This window comes from Castanea sativa, chromosome 1 (genome assembly GCF_040712315.1).
Source record: "Castanea sativa cultivar Marrone di Chiusa Pesio chromosome 1, ASM4071231v1".
Classification (NCBI taxonomy): domain Eukaryota; kingdom Viridiplantae; phylum Streptophyta; class Magnoliopsida; order Fagales; family Fagaceae; genus Castanea; species Castanea sativa.
The window spans coordinates 85,542,560-85,557,685 of NC_134013.1; the positions used below are offsets into that span (position 1 = coordinate 85,542,560).

General features: G+C 34.5%; 3 protein-coding genes across 3 annotated transcripts; 2 read left to right on the plus strand and 1 right to left on the minus strand.

The window, feature by feature from the left end:
• Window positions 1-2,515: 2,515 nt before the first annotated feature.
• Window positions 2,516-4,210, minus strand: LOC142608103 (UDP-glycosyltransferase 88B1-like). Its single transcript, XM_075779811.1, has one exon. The coding sequence runs from the start codon at window positions 4,163-4,165 to the stop codon at window positions 2,756-2,758; it is 1,410 nt and encodes a 469-aa protein (XP_075635926.1). The 5' UTR covers window positions 4,166-4,210; the 3' UTR covers window positions 2,516-2,755.
• Window positions 4,211-7,210: 3,000 nt separating this feature from the next.
• Window positions 7,211-9,173, plus strand: LOC142621605 (putative xyloglucan endotransglucosylase/hydrolase protein 23). The gene is made up of 3 exons (XM_075794902.1): window positions 7,211-7,580; window positions 7,835-8,028; window positions 8,598-9,173. Exons 1-3 carry the CDS (start codon window positions 7,287-7,289, stop codon window positions 8,995-8,997), a joined length of 888 nt encoding a protein of 295 aa, XP_075651017.1. The 5' UTR covers window positions 7,211-7,286; the 3' UTR covers window positions 8,998-9,173.
• Window positions 9,174-11,581: 2,408 nt separating this feature from the next.
• On the plus strand, window positions 11,582-12,975 carry LOC142642958 (putative xyloglucan endotransglucosylase/hydrolase protein 23). Its single transcript, XM_075817430.1, has 3 exons — window positions 11,582-11,971; window positions 12,104-12,297; window positions 12,405-12,975. The coding sequence occupies exons 1-3, from the start codon at window positions 11,693-11,695 to the stop codon at window positions 12,811-12,813; spliced, it is 882 nt and encodes a 293-aa protein (XP_075673545.1). The 5' UTR covers window positions 11,582-11,692; the 3' UTR covers window positions 12,814-12,975.
• Window positions 12,976-15,126: the final 2,151 nt, after the last annotated feature.

The following is a 15,126-nucleotide window of genomic DNA, read 5'->3' on the forward strand; positions in this document are numbered from 1 at the left end:
TCAAATACCCTTGTTCCCAATGTTCTCAGAATTATTCTCCATATTTTCTCCAGAATGATCATCCTATTTCCTCAATATTTCCTCCCTAAAATTGCCCACCAATTCTACAATTCCCATCTTTTATTTATAGCCTAAGGTTAGTGGAAGGACTATGATTGTTTTCATGGTGAGTGGGAGGAGGGGTTCAATGCTATTACCCTTAAAGGGTGTTTAGTTGGGAGTAGGAGGTGGTGGAGAGTGGCATTGGAACTGGTTCTACCGCTGGATGGACTGCCCGGCAGCGATACTCCCTATGCTTCACTGGGCTTACGGGAACTCATCTTCTCGGGAAACCGCATTCCCCGAACAAGCAGGATCTTACCTTCGCGGTTTAAATCATAACCAGCTTCATACCGTTTTTCGGATTTGAGTTGGGTGCCAAGGACCATTTGGGCTGTGTTCGTGGACCTGATAAAGTATGTGATTTCGCACATGATATTTTAGGACTTGAGGCCCAACGAGTTTTGGGCCTTGTATACGTGACATTATTGTGATAGGTTTCGTGGGTGTTGGGCCTTCAAAGGAATAGCGTCCCATACAACTACCATTGTCATAAATTTTTCATTTTTAGATTATTGTTTTCCTTATTAATTCTTACTTGTCGTATGACTTATCAATTTTTTAGATATGAAACCATTTAATTTTAATGCTACAATTACAACATCATGTTAATGTTTTTATTTTATTTTTTATTTTTTATGACTTCTTTTTTACTATTTATTTTTTAAAAAATACAGATATCAATAAATAGGAGACCAGGGATTCATTAATATATATGAATTTTAAAAGTGATCTAAAACATGTGGGTTCTAGTTAGCGCAGCTGGTAAAGTCTCTGATGGTTATATAAGAAATCTAGGGTTCAATCCCGGACGACCTCCGTTGAAACTCTCAAAAAAAAAAAAAGTATAGAATCATTGGACAACACCACTTTTTAATTCCAAAGGCTCTTCAAAATAGATTTAGAAAAAGCATTTGATCGTCTTGAATAGCCTTTCATATGTTATTCTCTTCAATTCTCACATTTTCCACAGCACACAATTGATCTCATCATGGTGTGCTTAGAAACATCCTCGATCTCAGTTCTTTCGAATGGGGAAACTAGCAGACCTTCAAGAGGAGTTCATCAAGGTAATCCTATATCACCTTTCTTATTCATCCTTTGCCTCTTCTCCTTGATACTGCACTTCATATTAAAATTCTACAATCTGTCAGGGTCATATCCTTTGCAGATAATATCTTTTTATTTTCCCAAGCTACTCCTCAACAAGCATTTCTATTGTTTATGCAACAAATCTGGGCAAATCTTTAGGTTAAATAAATCTAAATTGTTTTCTTACGCAAGTCAACATCCCTATAGTTGAAGATTTAAGGGAAATACCTTGTTCTCCCTATTATCACTTCAAGGAAATTGAACAGTAGTTTTACTCCTTCACTTGGCAGGAAGGCTAACTAACACTTATCAAGTCGGTGCTCTCAACTATCAAATGCAAACAACCTTACTCCCATCAAAGACACGTTCACCTTCTTTCTTTGGGATGAATCACTAAAACCAAAACAAATGAAAGGGGGGGGGGGGGGAGACTAGGAAGCTTCTTTCTTTGGGACTAGGGTTAATTTGGATAGAACTTATTTTGCTGAAACTGAAATTGAAAATTGAAAACACTGTAGTAAAATAATTTTTAAATGTGTGAATAGTGACGTGAGACCAATTTTTAATAAAATGTGGTTGAAAAGTGGAGTTTGTGGGACTCATGAACAGTGCATGAATGCACTGTTTACTGCTTAAAAGTCAACAATATGTAGCTGAACCAACAAAAAAAGAAAAAAAAAAAGAAAAAAAAAAAAAGAGAAAACGTGAAAGGTAAAATGCAACCGTGAATTAAGTTGGATCCAAACGGGCAATAGGAAGCTTAACAATGAGGCATTTCTTGCTAACCAAGCGTGCAGAATTTGGACATTCCTAACACATTTCTTACACTCCACAGTTTCTAATAATGGATCACATTCTTGGAGTTTTCTGCCAGAGTAGAGGGAAAAGAAAGAAAAGGGGTGCCCCATTGTCTTGGCTACATTGAAAAAGTAGTTTCTTGAAAGCAAAAATGCAAAATAAATTTGAGTTACAAGCAAGAAGGAAATGCTTGAACAGGAAAACTTCTACTACCAAAATCTCATTACAAAAAGCAAGTTAATCTACCTCCAAAAGCCAGAACCTTTATCATTTTTTTTTCAACAGAAGATTTCAAAATTATTTAATACTTAACCCCAAATTTTTTTTCACTAGAAGAAACACAATATTTCAATTCCATGTCGTACATGATACATACCCAAGAAAACATCCACATATATAGTGCCTCTTATAATGAGTTCTTAAATTTATAATGAATGTTACAAGGTTTTAAATTCACGTCTTGTTCAAGACATTTAAAAATTAATAATTACATGTCTAAGAATGAATCTTGATGACAGAGTTATAATTTTCTCATGAAAAGAAGCAAGTTTCATGAAGGGGTCTATGCCCAAATTCAAAAGAAATCACAAATTTTATTCATTGGGACAATCTATCAAACAAATAAAATGCAAAAAGAATGAACCTAAGTTGTGAACTCTGTTTGAGCATGGAACCCCTGAACTGAAGACCCAATACAAAAGTCACTTAAACCATTCCACTTCACACAGGTATCAGAGATAAGCAAGGTCAAACTCAATTTTGCTTCTTAGTTCTTCCACGACTCAACGAGTTTGATTAATGCTACACGAGATGACCCGCCCTCACACACTGTAGCCTTAGCTCCTTCTTTCAAAGCAATAACTCGTTCCCTAACAGTGGAGTTACTGTTTTCTGAGTCCATTAACTCTCTAACTCGCATCTCCACCTCTGTTGCACTCACAAACCCGTCCTCTGACTCGTTCATCCACAACGCCATTTTCACGTCCTCCACCAACACCATCCTGTTAAACCTTTGCTCCGCGTAAAGGGGCCACGCCACCATTGGCACTCCAGCACACACAGCTTCAAGCACCGAGTTCCATCCACAATGACTCACAAACCCACCCACCGAGTTGTGATTCAACACGGCCACCTGTGGTGCCCAGGACTTCACTACTAGTCCCCTCTCTTTCGTACGACGCAAGAAACCCTCAGGAAGTAACGAATCCAAATCTGGGTCAGGCTGAGTTGACACAGCCAAGCTATGATTTGCATCACCGCTAGGTGGATTACGCACCACCCATAAGAACCTGTGCCCACTATTTTCCAACCCTGAAGCTATCTCCTTCAACTGCTCTATAGAGAATAACCCCAAGCTTCCAAAGCACAAAAACACAACACTCTGACACGGTTGCGAGTCAAGCCAAGTTAAGCACTCGTGTGCCACGGCCTCATCTTCATTGTGACCACGACTTAATGGTCCAATGTAGTACACAGGGGGTGTAGGATTGTCCGGGACGCATAGCCCATCAGCTATTGCTTGAATAGCTCGTGGCTCCAATGATTCAAAGGTGTTGACAATTATTCCTGATGAATTAGCCAATGTTATTGAGCATTCTAGAAAGCACTCGTTATTGAGTAGTATTTTTGGCAAATCTGAGGATTGAAATGGTGGTACTCCAGGAACGTTAAGGATCTGGGATTTATTGAGGTCTTTGAAATTTGTGGTGCCATTTTTTTGGATGGTAGGGAGATATAGTTTATAAGTCAGAGCAGCTGCACCGGAAGTTGAAAAATGGTAGCCGGGGATGTTGAGATTGGCTGCAATGGAAAGAGCATTAGAGCAAAAGAAATCCATGATGAGTGCTTCAATGTTGTAGCTTTTGGAAATGGAAAGGAGGGATTGGTGGACATTGGGATTGTTAAGGTTTATGAACTCAAAGATAAGAGTTTCAATGGTGGAATTAGAGGTGTTGGGAGGAAGAGTAATGGGAGGGTGATGGTGAAAAGTGATGTATGGAGTGGTAGAAGACACAGCAGCTATGTATGGAGCTGTGGAGCTAGCTCCATACGGTACCGGAGCGATAAGAATGTGGATGGTGAGTGAAGGCTGGTGGGTGTGTATTAGTTTGCCTAGCTCTACCATGGGAATCAGGTGGCCGGCAGCTGGTGTTGTGTATAGAACTATGGCCTCCATAGCTAACGAGAAACTAGTGTGGGAGTGTCGGTATCCAATTCAATGGAGAAGATAAAACTTAATAGGAAATAGACAAATGATTGGTGGTCTTTCTTTTAAAGAAAATTATAGTACTATTAGTACTATAGTCTTTTCAAATTAATATATGTGGTGACAAATTAATATGTATGATTAATTCAGCTAGACTTATTGTCATACTCGTTGTGCAGCGCAATGAAGTGCTATATAAAAAAAAAAATGCCGGGCTATTTTGGCTTATATTGGCGGTTTTTGGGCTATAGCTACAGTTTAAAAACACTACTATAGCCCAATTTTTTGTAATAAAAAAAAAACATATACAATTAATTAGTAGATTTTAACAACCTAATAAAAAAATATTTAAATTAATATATGATTAATTGTATTTTTTTAATATAATATTCTTTGTAAATTAACTTATGCTTTATAGTGGCCTGTTGCCTTGCTTTTTTTAATTTTAAGATGTTAGTGTGCATAATTTAAAAAAAAAGAAAAAGAAAGGAAAAAAAACTAATTTAAAATATAAAAACCGGAAGTGCCATACATGCTGCCATTTAATATTATCTATGGTTGAGTTTCTTTAAGACTATAGTTAATTAAGTTAGTAGAAGAATATATCTCTCAAAACAAAGTTAGTAGAAGAATATTGTATAACTTTGGTTACTAATGATTCTTTTTTTTTTTTTTTTGAGGAAATGGTTACTAATGATTCCTACAATATTTTCCACGACCTTTTGTTTTAGAAATAAAATAATATTTCTTACACATCATTTTGAATTTATCTGCGGATCGATTCTTTGTCAAGTCCAATCATACCTATTAAAAAACTTGGTATTTTTCTAATTATATATTTTGGTAATAATGGTGGCCTAATATTAAATAAACCTCTCATAATACATACAAAAATTATAATAAATAAATAGAATACAAATGTTCTTCATGATCAAAAACAACAAAATCTTCGCATCCAAAAAAAAAAATAACAACAACAAAATCTTTGTTGTATTTAAGGAAATAAATTTCATATGGGCCCAAATGTTCCCCAACACCAAGGTGAACCGGCTCATTTCGATCATTTCAGTAGTATCTTCATTTCAGATCGGCCCAATACCAAGGTGTACCGGCCCAAAAATTGAACTTGCCATCTTTGCATTGCAGTTTCTTCTTGTTCGGTGCCACTGTTTCTTTAGTTTCTGTGTTTTTGCTCTACATAGAAAGTAGAAACCAATGAGTTTTACTGCCAACAAACATCAATTGCTATATCTTTTACAGTTTTACTTTTCTTCTGTTATTTAAAAAACTTACTTAATGGGCAGACAAGTCTTCGGCCTTCTCTTCATTTTTTATTCTTCTAATTCATGGGAAATTGTTTTGTTATTGGGTAAATGAGCTCGGGCTTAAAATAGTTTGGACATGTTTGCATAAAAAATAGTAAGAAATTAGATTATAATTAAATATAACTATATAAGTCAATATAGTATATACACATGTTTTTAAGGATCATTGAGCCTAATTTAATTCATTTTTGCTAGAACGTGTTCTAGATTCCGTTTGAGCAAAATCTTCAATCTTGCTCAGTGAATAGAAGTGGTTTCTAGAATTACAAAGTAAATAACACAAAATTACCACACTTTTCGTTATAGAATTAGCCAATATTAAATTTTCTAACAAAACATACAAAAATTTACTCAGCGTTAATCGTAACTTAGACATTGAAAAGATTTATATTGAGAATTTCTCATCACGTTGACGAGTAATAGAATTTTCATAACTTTAGTATACAGCCATATGTTCCTCATGTTACATCAATCATCAATAGTATTTTACATCAATCATCAATTGAGTTTGTTAACGGGTACTCCACTTTATGTTCTCATGTACTTAACATGCATATCAAATTTCATTCAAATCAGATGTTATTTACTATTCGATCAATAAATTTATTTTTTATTATATACACAATTTTAGATAACAAAACTTGAAATTTTAATATTTGTTTAATGATCTTTGATTTTCTTGAAATTTTACAAACATAAATGATATAATAAGAATATTTAATCTAATGGTTAAATTTTTAAAATTTCCACTCAATATGAAGATCTATGAAGAGTTTGAAAAGTTTTTCTCTAAACTAATTTGAAAAGAAATTTTGTTCACCAATATGAATATTTTTTAAATTAAATATTATGTTAGTGAAAACTAAATTGTTACATTTATGCAAGTTTAAGAACAAATTAGAAAGTGTCATTTCATGAAACTTTTAGTAGTATGTCGTTTTGTAAAATCTTAAAAGGGATTGGTTTAATTTACCCATTTTATAATAAATGCTAGATATTGAACGGGTCGACCAAGTCAAAATTGGATTGATCAGATTAAAGTGGACTGTTATTCCTATTACATATACCATATTCTTTTGTTTGATCAGTTTAGGCGGGTTGATGGGTCTTGTTCAAATTTTATCAGGTCTAATCTAGAGTGTGAGAAGAAGAATAAAATCATGTTGATGAATGAGTGCTGACCTGCATTTCAGTTTTTATTTTACGGTTCTCTAGTTTCTTCTAAAGGTCTAAGACAACCGAGGGCCAGAAAGCAGGAGAGTGCAAAGTATGGAGTTCTTTCTAGTTTTTTCCTGAACAATATACGAGAGCTTTCTAGAGCGAAGATTAGAAATTTGTGTGGGGTGACTGGAACAGTCTTTTTGCTGATGGCAGCACATGGTTATGGAAAAAACCACACACTTGGGGCGAGTCATAACTTGGGGTATGGGGTAGATGGACACAACCTAGGAAATGACTTTGTACTTCCATGTAAAATAATGCCACCCCAGAACCAGAAACAGCATCTAAATGGACCAACAATGATTATGAAAACTTTGTCCATTCTATAATGTCTCTTATTGCTGTCCAGCTATTTAGCAACTTTAGTTCCCACTTCACTCCACCAGCCAATTTTTATATTCAAAGAAAAAAAAAACATTCCTCTTAGTATGATCCCCACTAGGACTAGTATATATACCCAAGAAAACAAAGTCCATTTACCCAACTCGGCTCACATCCAGAAACCACTTGAAGAAGTCTTAAACTAGTATCTAAAATCAGTGTATATGGCTGCTTCTTTTTCATATTATAATTCAAATGTCTTTGTAGTGGCTGTGACCACGTCTCTTTTGGTTGGCTCCTTGTTAGTTGCCTTTGCTGGTAACTTCGACCAAGATGTTGATATCACATGGGGTGATGGCCGTGCTAAGATACTCAACAATGGCAAGCTTCTTACTCTCTCTCTTGACAAAACCTCTGGCTCGGGCTTCCAATCTAAGAATGAATACTTGTTTGGAAAAATTGATATGAAACTTAAGCTTGTCCCTGGCAATTCTGCTGGCACAGTCACTGCCTATTATGTAAGTTCATGTTCAAATATTTGTTGCTTAATTTATATAACTAAGTATAATGTTAAAATCACAATAAACTTCACAGTTTTTTTCACAACTTATTGAAGCGGTAGATTGTGATTAGTGTAACATTAATTTTATATCAGATAATTATTGACATATATTAATTAAGCTTGTCAGGTTGGTAATTGTGAAATTTTTTCTGTCATTATCTGACCAAGAGCCTTAATTTATACAAATATGTAAAAATCTTTATGTTGCAGTTACGCTCACAAGGTTCATCATGGGATGAGATAGACTTTGAGTTCTTAGGGAACCTGAGTGGTGATCCTTATATTGTCCATACTAATGTTTACACCCAAGGCAAGGGCGACAGAGAGCAGCAATTCTACCTCTGGTTCGACCCCGCGGCTGACTTTCACACCTATTCCATACTATGGAACCCAGGAAACATTATGTAAGTAATTAAGCATAAACGTACATGTAGTAGTGATTGTCTCACACTTTCAATGCCCATACTTTATACATCTACATCATTTAAAAAGTGTGTATATTGTATCCACATTTTTTTTTCAAAATGTGTACATAGATTGTGTGAATATTAGGATTGTGATACAATAATTTTCTTAAAAATATACTCCATGATAAGCTCAATTGAGTACATGATATTTTAAAATTTATTTTTAAGTTGAAAAAGTAAACAGATACTTTAAAATTATTGATTTAAGAAATATTTTTAATAACTTTTTATGTGAAAAAAAAAGCAACTTAATTTTTTTTGACAATTTTTTATAGTTCTAATGAAAATGGTATCAAAACTTTTAGTATATTAACAAACTCCTAAGAACCTCCATTAACTTTTTATCTTTTACATTTTCACGGTTTGTATTTATTTTTACATTTCACAGAGTACAAATTACCACGATTAGAATTATAAATTTAATTTTTTTTAAAAATGAGAATATCACTATTTTTGGGTGGCTTCTCCCATTGACTTGTGCATCATTGCTCTGTTTCTTTATTCAGATTCTACGTTGATGGTAGGCCAATTAGAGAGTTCAAGAACTTGCAGTCTTTTGGCATTCCTTACCCGAAGAACCAGTCAATGAGGGTGTACTCTAGCTTATGGAACGCTGATGATTGGGCCACAAGAGGAGGGCTTGTGAAGACGGACTGGACTCAAGCACCTTTCACTGCTTCCTTCAAGAGCTTCAATGCCAACGCTTGTATTTGGTCTAATGGTGTGTCTTCTTGTAGCTCATCCAACTCTACCAGTAATGCATGGCTCTCCCAAGAGCTCGATTCTAGGAGCCAAAAGAGGCTGACATGGGTGCAGAAGAATTACATGGTCTACAATTATTGCTCGGACACAAAGCGATTCCCTCAGGGCCTCCCACTGGAATGCACTGTCACCACCAAGGCATAGGATGCGAAAATCCATAGGAAAATTTTTTACGTGCTCAAGATATTGTTTCTATTGCACGGAATTTGTTTTCTTTGTGCCATTTTGATTATTAAAAAGACAATAAAAGGACCATTTCTATAGTGGGATGTACTATAAATTGATAAAATTAAATGTATGATAAAGTTTTCTTTTTGCTAGAGGAACATCGAAACTATGCATGAATATTTTAGCGAGTAGAATGGGACCCTGAACACCCTGAAAAAGAATATACTGTTCTATGTGGACTAATAAAGTTACTAATGGGACTCTAGGTTTGTTAGCTTAGGCCTAGCCTGATTAAATTAAATGTCCCTTGCAATATTTATTTAATTTTTCATTTTTACTACACGTTTTATTTTTTATAGAGAAAATGTTATACACGTTTGTTCAACAGGCTAAAGGACAATGTCATATGTTTGCTTGTGTTTTGGCAATGAATGGATAGGACCATTCATCAAAAAAAGAATGGATAGGACTTAGGAGGTTACGAATTAATTTTGGTGTTTTATTTGCCTTTATAAGGTGTTTTCTTTGAATGGATAGTGTACAAATAAAGCCAAGTAGTGACATTTAAAAAAAAAAATAATATGGGAGTGGCATTGCAGTTTAGGAAAAAAAAAAAAAAAAAAAAACTGGATAGGTAATGCATTTATTTGTTATTTTTTTTTTTAAACATCTTTTCAACCGGTGAAAAAGCACATGCAGTGCATTTGCTTAATTGTCTTTCCACAATTCAGTGGAAGTTTGAAAATTAGTACAATTTGGTAGGAAAATTATTAGGTAATTTTAGGTTACAAGTATTTAATATCCCTATTTCACATGAATGATAAATTTTATTATGAATTAAATACATGAAAAATATTATTATGTGAGATGATGATATATTATGTTGCTGTATTCTCAAGAGTACTAAATAATTACTTTGTTTTGAAGTGTGATGTCATCACTTCTCATATATTCTACCTTTTAATTAATGTATTTACCTTCAAATTAGGGGCATGTCCTTTTCAATTCCCAGTGATCAATTTCTCGAGCCATTACTTCTTATTCATTTTTTTCTCCAAATCTAGTAACATGCACTTCCACTACTCAGTTGATCCAAGAGATGGGCTATTTTAGAGTCTCCTAATTAATTTAACATATTCTTGTAGCAAGAGATGAGCTATTTTGGAGTTAATGAAACCGAACTTTCATTCAGACTTTCAAATTTTATATATCTACCATCGTGCACCTTTGGCGCGATGGTCATTCCACAAGTATTAAATACTTGTAGGATGTGGGGAGCAGGCCTGAGATTAAAGCCTCAAGAAGAGAGTTTCACACACATATACACTTAGATTAATTAGGTTAGAGTAGACTTTCTATCTTGGATAAAAAAAATTATATATTTATTGTTATATAGGTGTGACTGCTTACAAATACAAGGTGTGTAGAACATTTGAAGTGGTCTGTGATGGATAAAGGAGAATATAGAATGGAGAAAACTGGAGAAATTTAAGTTGTTTGATGACACAACATACATCCACTCACAAGAGCCAAACGTTACATTTTTCTTATTCAATTTTCTTGAAATTTTGATTAGAAAATTGTGGGAAATTTTGATATGTATCTTTCATTCTATTTGAACACAAGAGCATATTTATTTAAGAGGAAATAGATGAAATTATTTGACTAATTTGAATCCATGGATAAATTTAATTACGTGGCCTAGACTCTTAAGAGTGAACCACCAGTCCCCTATATATATCAAGCTAGGTGCAAAGGGAGAGAATTCTCATTTGATAACATAAGTATAATATAAATTTATTTATACAGTTGTATAAGAAAATGAGACTTAAAACGATGTGCCTCTAGTTTATTTTTTATTTTTAAGCATAGTCTATTTTTTTAATAAAGAAAATTGATATATTATGATTCAAACTTTAGTTCTCTTTCAAAGAGAGACCAATTACAAGGTTGTTGGCAATTTTTTTAATTTTTATTATAAGCATCGTCAAACAAATGGAAGCCCAACAAAATAAAAGCTGAAAAAAATATAATATTGTAATAATAGGAAATAAGAAAAATAGAAAATGGGAAAGTTGGTAGCATAGCCAAATGGAAGAGGTTTGAAACTGAACACAGTAAACGCGACAAAAATGACAAAGTTGCAATTTCGTATGTTGAGGGGCCAGTTGATTCATAAACTATAGACGTGTTTCCATTTAAGTAATATACGACAATGACCGAAAGCCCATATATGCAATGATGTGGTGGCGTGGCCCTATGAAACGCACTACGCTTACGTCTTAGGAATTTGGTGTTTGGTTTCTGCTCAAACCGCGTGTAATGGTTGGACATTCATCACCAATGACCAATATTAGGCGGCACCGACCCCAATTAGCTCTATCAAATGCTTAGCAAAATTTTTGTGTAAGTTTTATGAAAAAATCACACGCTGTAGTCAATGTCTAGCTGTTACCAACCCTCTCTACTAAGACACCAGCTCTATATTTTGTTCGGCAAGGATAAGGAACCTTCTAATTAGACACCTCTTCACCCCTATATAAATTGTGCAACACTGTGACTTAGTTGCACATCAAAATCTTAGTTCAAGACAAACGCTAAAGTTTCACTACTCTTTATCATAAACAACCTCTCTATCTCTTTAATATTGTTGCTTTCAAAACATCAACTAATGGCTTCTTTCTCTTTAATTCGTTCATCTTGTCTGCTAGTTGTGATAATGGCTAGCTCTCTGATGTTGGCTTTTGCGGGTAATTTCTACCAAGACTTTGACCTTACCTGGGGAGATGGCCGAGCTCAGATACTCAACAATGGAGAGCTTCTTACTCTCTCCCTTGACAAAGCCTCTGGCTCTGGTTTCAACTCCAAGAATGAGTATCTGTTTGGCAAGATTGATATGCAAGTCAAGCTTGTTTCTGGTAACTCTGCTGGCACTGTGACTGCCTACTATGTAAGTTCTTGTTCACAATATTGTTGCTCCTAAAAATTTATCCCATGAGATATTTCAACTTGTTAGAGATAAGATATATTAAAGACACTATTTTTTACATAGCATATGCTAATAATGACTTACATATTGCAGTTACGCTCAGAAGGGTCATTGTGGGATGAGATAGACTTTGAATTTTTGGGCAACCTAAGCGGTGATCCATACATTGTTCACACAAATATTTTCAGCCAAGGCAAAGGCAATAGAGAGCAGCAATTCTACCTATGGTTTGACCCCACCGCTGATTTCCACACCTATTCCATTCTTTGGAATCCCCAACGCATCATGTAAGCACAAAATCCATTCAATATATATCTCAGAATTGGCTTTTACTATTGTGGTTCTTCCTTTCTTAAAACTACATATACTGACACCTTTTTTGTTCTTTTCTCAGCTTATCTGTAGATGGCACTCCCATTAGAGAGTTCAAGAACTTGGAGTCAATTGGCGTTCCATTTCCCAAAAACCAGTCCATGAAGATACACTCAAGCCTCTGGAATGCTGATGATTGGGCCACAAGGGGTGGACTAGTGAAGACAGATTGGACACAAGCTCCTTTCACAGCTTCCTATAGAAACTTCAATGCAAGTGCTTGTGTTTGGTCCTCTGGGGCATCTTCTTGTAGTTCAACTTCACCTTCCACCTCACGTAGCAATGCTTGGCTCTCCGAAAAGATGGACTCAACAAGCCAAGAGAGGCTCCAGTGGGTGCAAAAGAATTACATGATATACAACTACTGCACAGACACTAAGCGATTTCCTCAAGGCCTTCCTCCAGAATGCACTGCCACAAACACGTCCTAAATACAATACTTCTTCCTTATACTTTCCCCATTTAGTCAAATACTTGCTTCTGAAAGTTATACAGTGCAATTACTTCATTCGTTATTTATGTGTAACCACAAAACTTGATACAATAATATTGATCACTTTCACAGAGTGACATGACTAATTGATACGTACAAATATATACGTGACTTAATTGTTTAATTTTGAAAGAAATGAAATGAATCATTGATTTATTATAAAAACGCAATACTTAAAGTACTATATTATATGCAAAAAAATTGTTTAAATATCAAAAAGACACGAACCTAAAGGATGATAAATGTTTAATTGAGTGCTGAATATTTACAAAATTGGAAGTGTGATCCACCTGTTTGCATGATCAAACACGATTGGCCTCAAAGGAATCGATGGTCAGCAATAAGTTATCACCCTTAAAACTCAGCCCTTAGAGGATCAGCAATAGAGGTGTCCTTATTTCGTCACCAAATACATATGGTGACGAAACAACATTCGTCACCTTAGCTCCGTCATAGAATGTATTGGTGATGAAAATGTTTCGTCGCTAATAAAAAAATGATAGGTGACAAAATTTTTGTCATCTAATATTTTCGTCGCTAATAAAAAAAATGATAGGTGATGAAATTTTTGTCACCTAATATTTTCGTCACTAAAACTTATTTCTAGTGTCGGAATATTTCTTCACCAAATGTTTTTTTTTTTTTTTTCCAATTTCAATAGATTAGGTGTACTACAACAAGATAAACTAGACTACAAACCTATATCCCTAATAAGATGTACTACCCACAGAATCGATGGTCAGCAATAAGTTATCGCCCTTAAAACTTGGCCCTTAGAGCATCAACAATAGAGGTGTTAAAAAACTATAAAGCTATTTTTAATTCCTCAAAACTCTAAAAAATGCCCAACATCAATGGTGCCAAAGCCAAAATTTTTTGGCAACTTGCTATAGTGAACTGCCAAGACTAGTAGTTCACTGTAACAAGGGATAAAAAAAATTTTAATTACACTTGTGTCTTTTGTTGGGTTTTTGTGGTAGAGAGGAAGAGAGAAGAAGTGAGAAAGAAATTAATTTAAAAAATGAATAGTGTCTGGCTGATGGGAAAAAAAGAAGAAGAAGAAGAGAGAATTAATTCATGGTGTGTTGAGAAAATATGTGTTAAAATAGATAAAGAAACTTTTTGAAACATTAAATGCTAAAATTTTTAGCTCTACCACCGATGTAGATGCTCTTATCAATCGATCCATGGGTGTGGGTGTTTGTCACTCATCTAACTTGACCCCTTGGCCTATATCTCCCACCCCTCCTTCATTAGGTCATCTCTTTCATTTCAAGTCTCCAAACTCACTTGCCTTTCTCTTGCACTGAAGACCTCATATCTAGCACCAAAATTCAGTCCGATCGAGTTGCCTAATTACGTTGAATGGTGACAAGATTTGTTTCTCCTGAACACTTTGTTAATTTGGATACGATAGAAGAGGAGGGAAGAGAAGGGATTAGAAAGGAAGTGACCTAATTTCAACTGTTAATTTGGTTACAATTATGGAAGGGAAGAAGAGAGAAAATGAGGGATTGTATTTCTCCTAGGCTCACAAATTTGTGTTTGCCCAAAATGGATGAATAAGAAGGGAATGATGAAATTATAGTAGGCTGATTTTAAAGGAATTTATTGAAATGCTCTCTGGTTTTAAAAATGGTGAAAAATGTCAAATATAGATAAGGGCATAAAGGTAAAAATATACAAAATTTCTTTCCTTCCCCTTTTAAAACCAAAAAAAGGAAAGAAAAGAAATTATTTCCTGTATCCAAACACACCTAACTTTTCCTACTTTCTTTTCTCTTTCCCTTCCCTCTCTCTTTTCCTTTCTCTTCCTTCCCCCTAGCTACAACCAAACAAAGTGTAAAGGAAATGGTCAGATGAGTGGCAAGTTTACTCCCCACTAGAGCCTAACTAACTAGTGAACTGTCGTAGTGGTTTATGCTGCTTAGTGCTTATGAATGTATTTTGTTTAGATTTTTTTTTCTATTCTCATTTGAGATCTTGGTTTTGTCTTTGTTCATTGAATATATAATAGGTTCACTTTCTAGCAATGTTTTTTTTTTTTTGAGAAACTCTAGCAATGTTTATAGAAAGATTATATAAATTAAATGTTAATTGAAGAGTCTACAATTGTGGTCAATAATTGAATCATCATATACCTTTTTTTTGGAGAAAGTGATAAAACATTATTGTAATTTAATTATTGTGATGATTCAAATTAAATCATCTTATAACTAATTGGGATAATTTAAGTAATGTTTTATCCAAC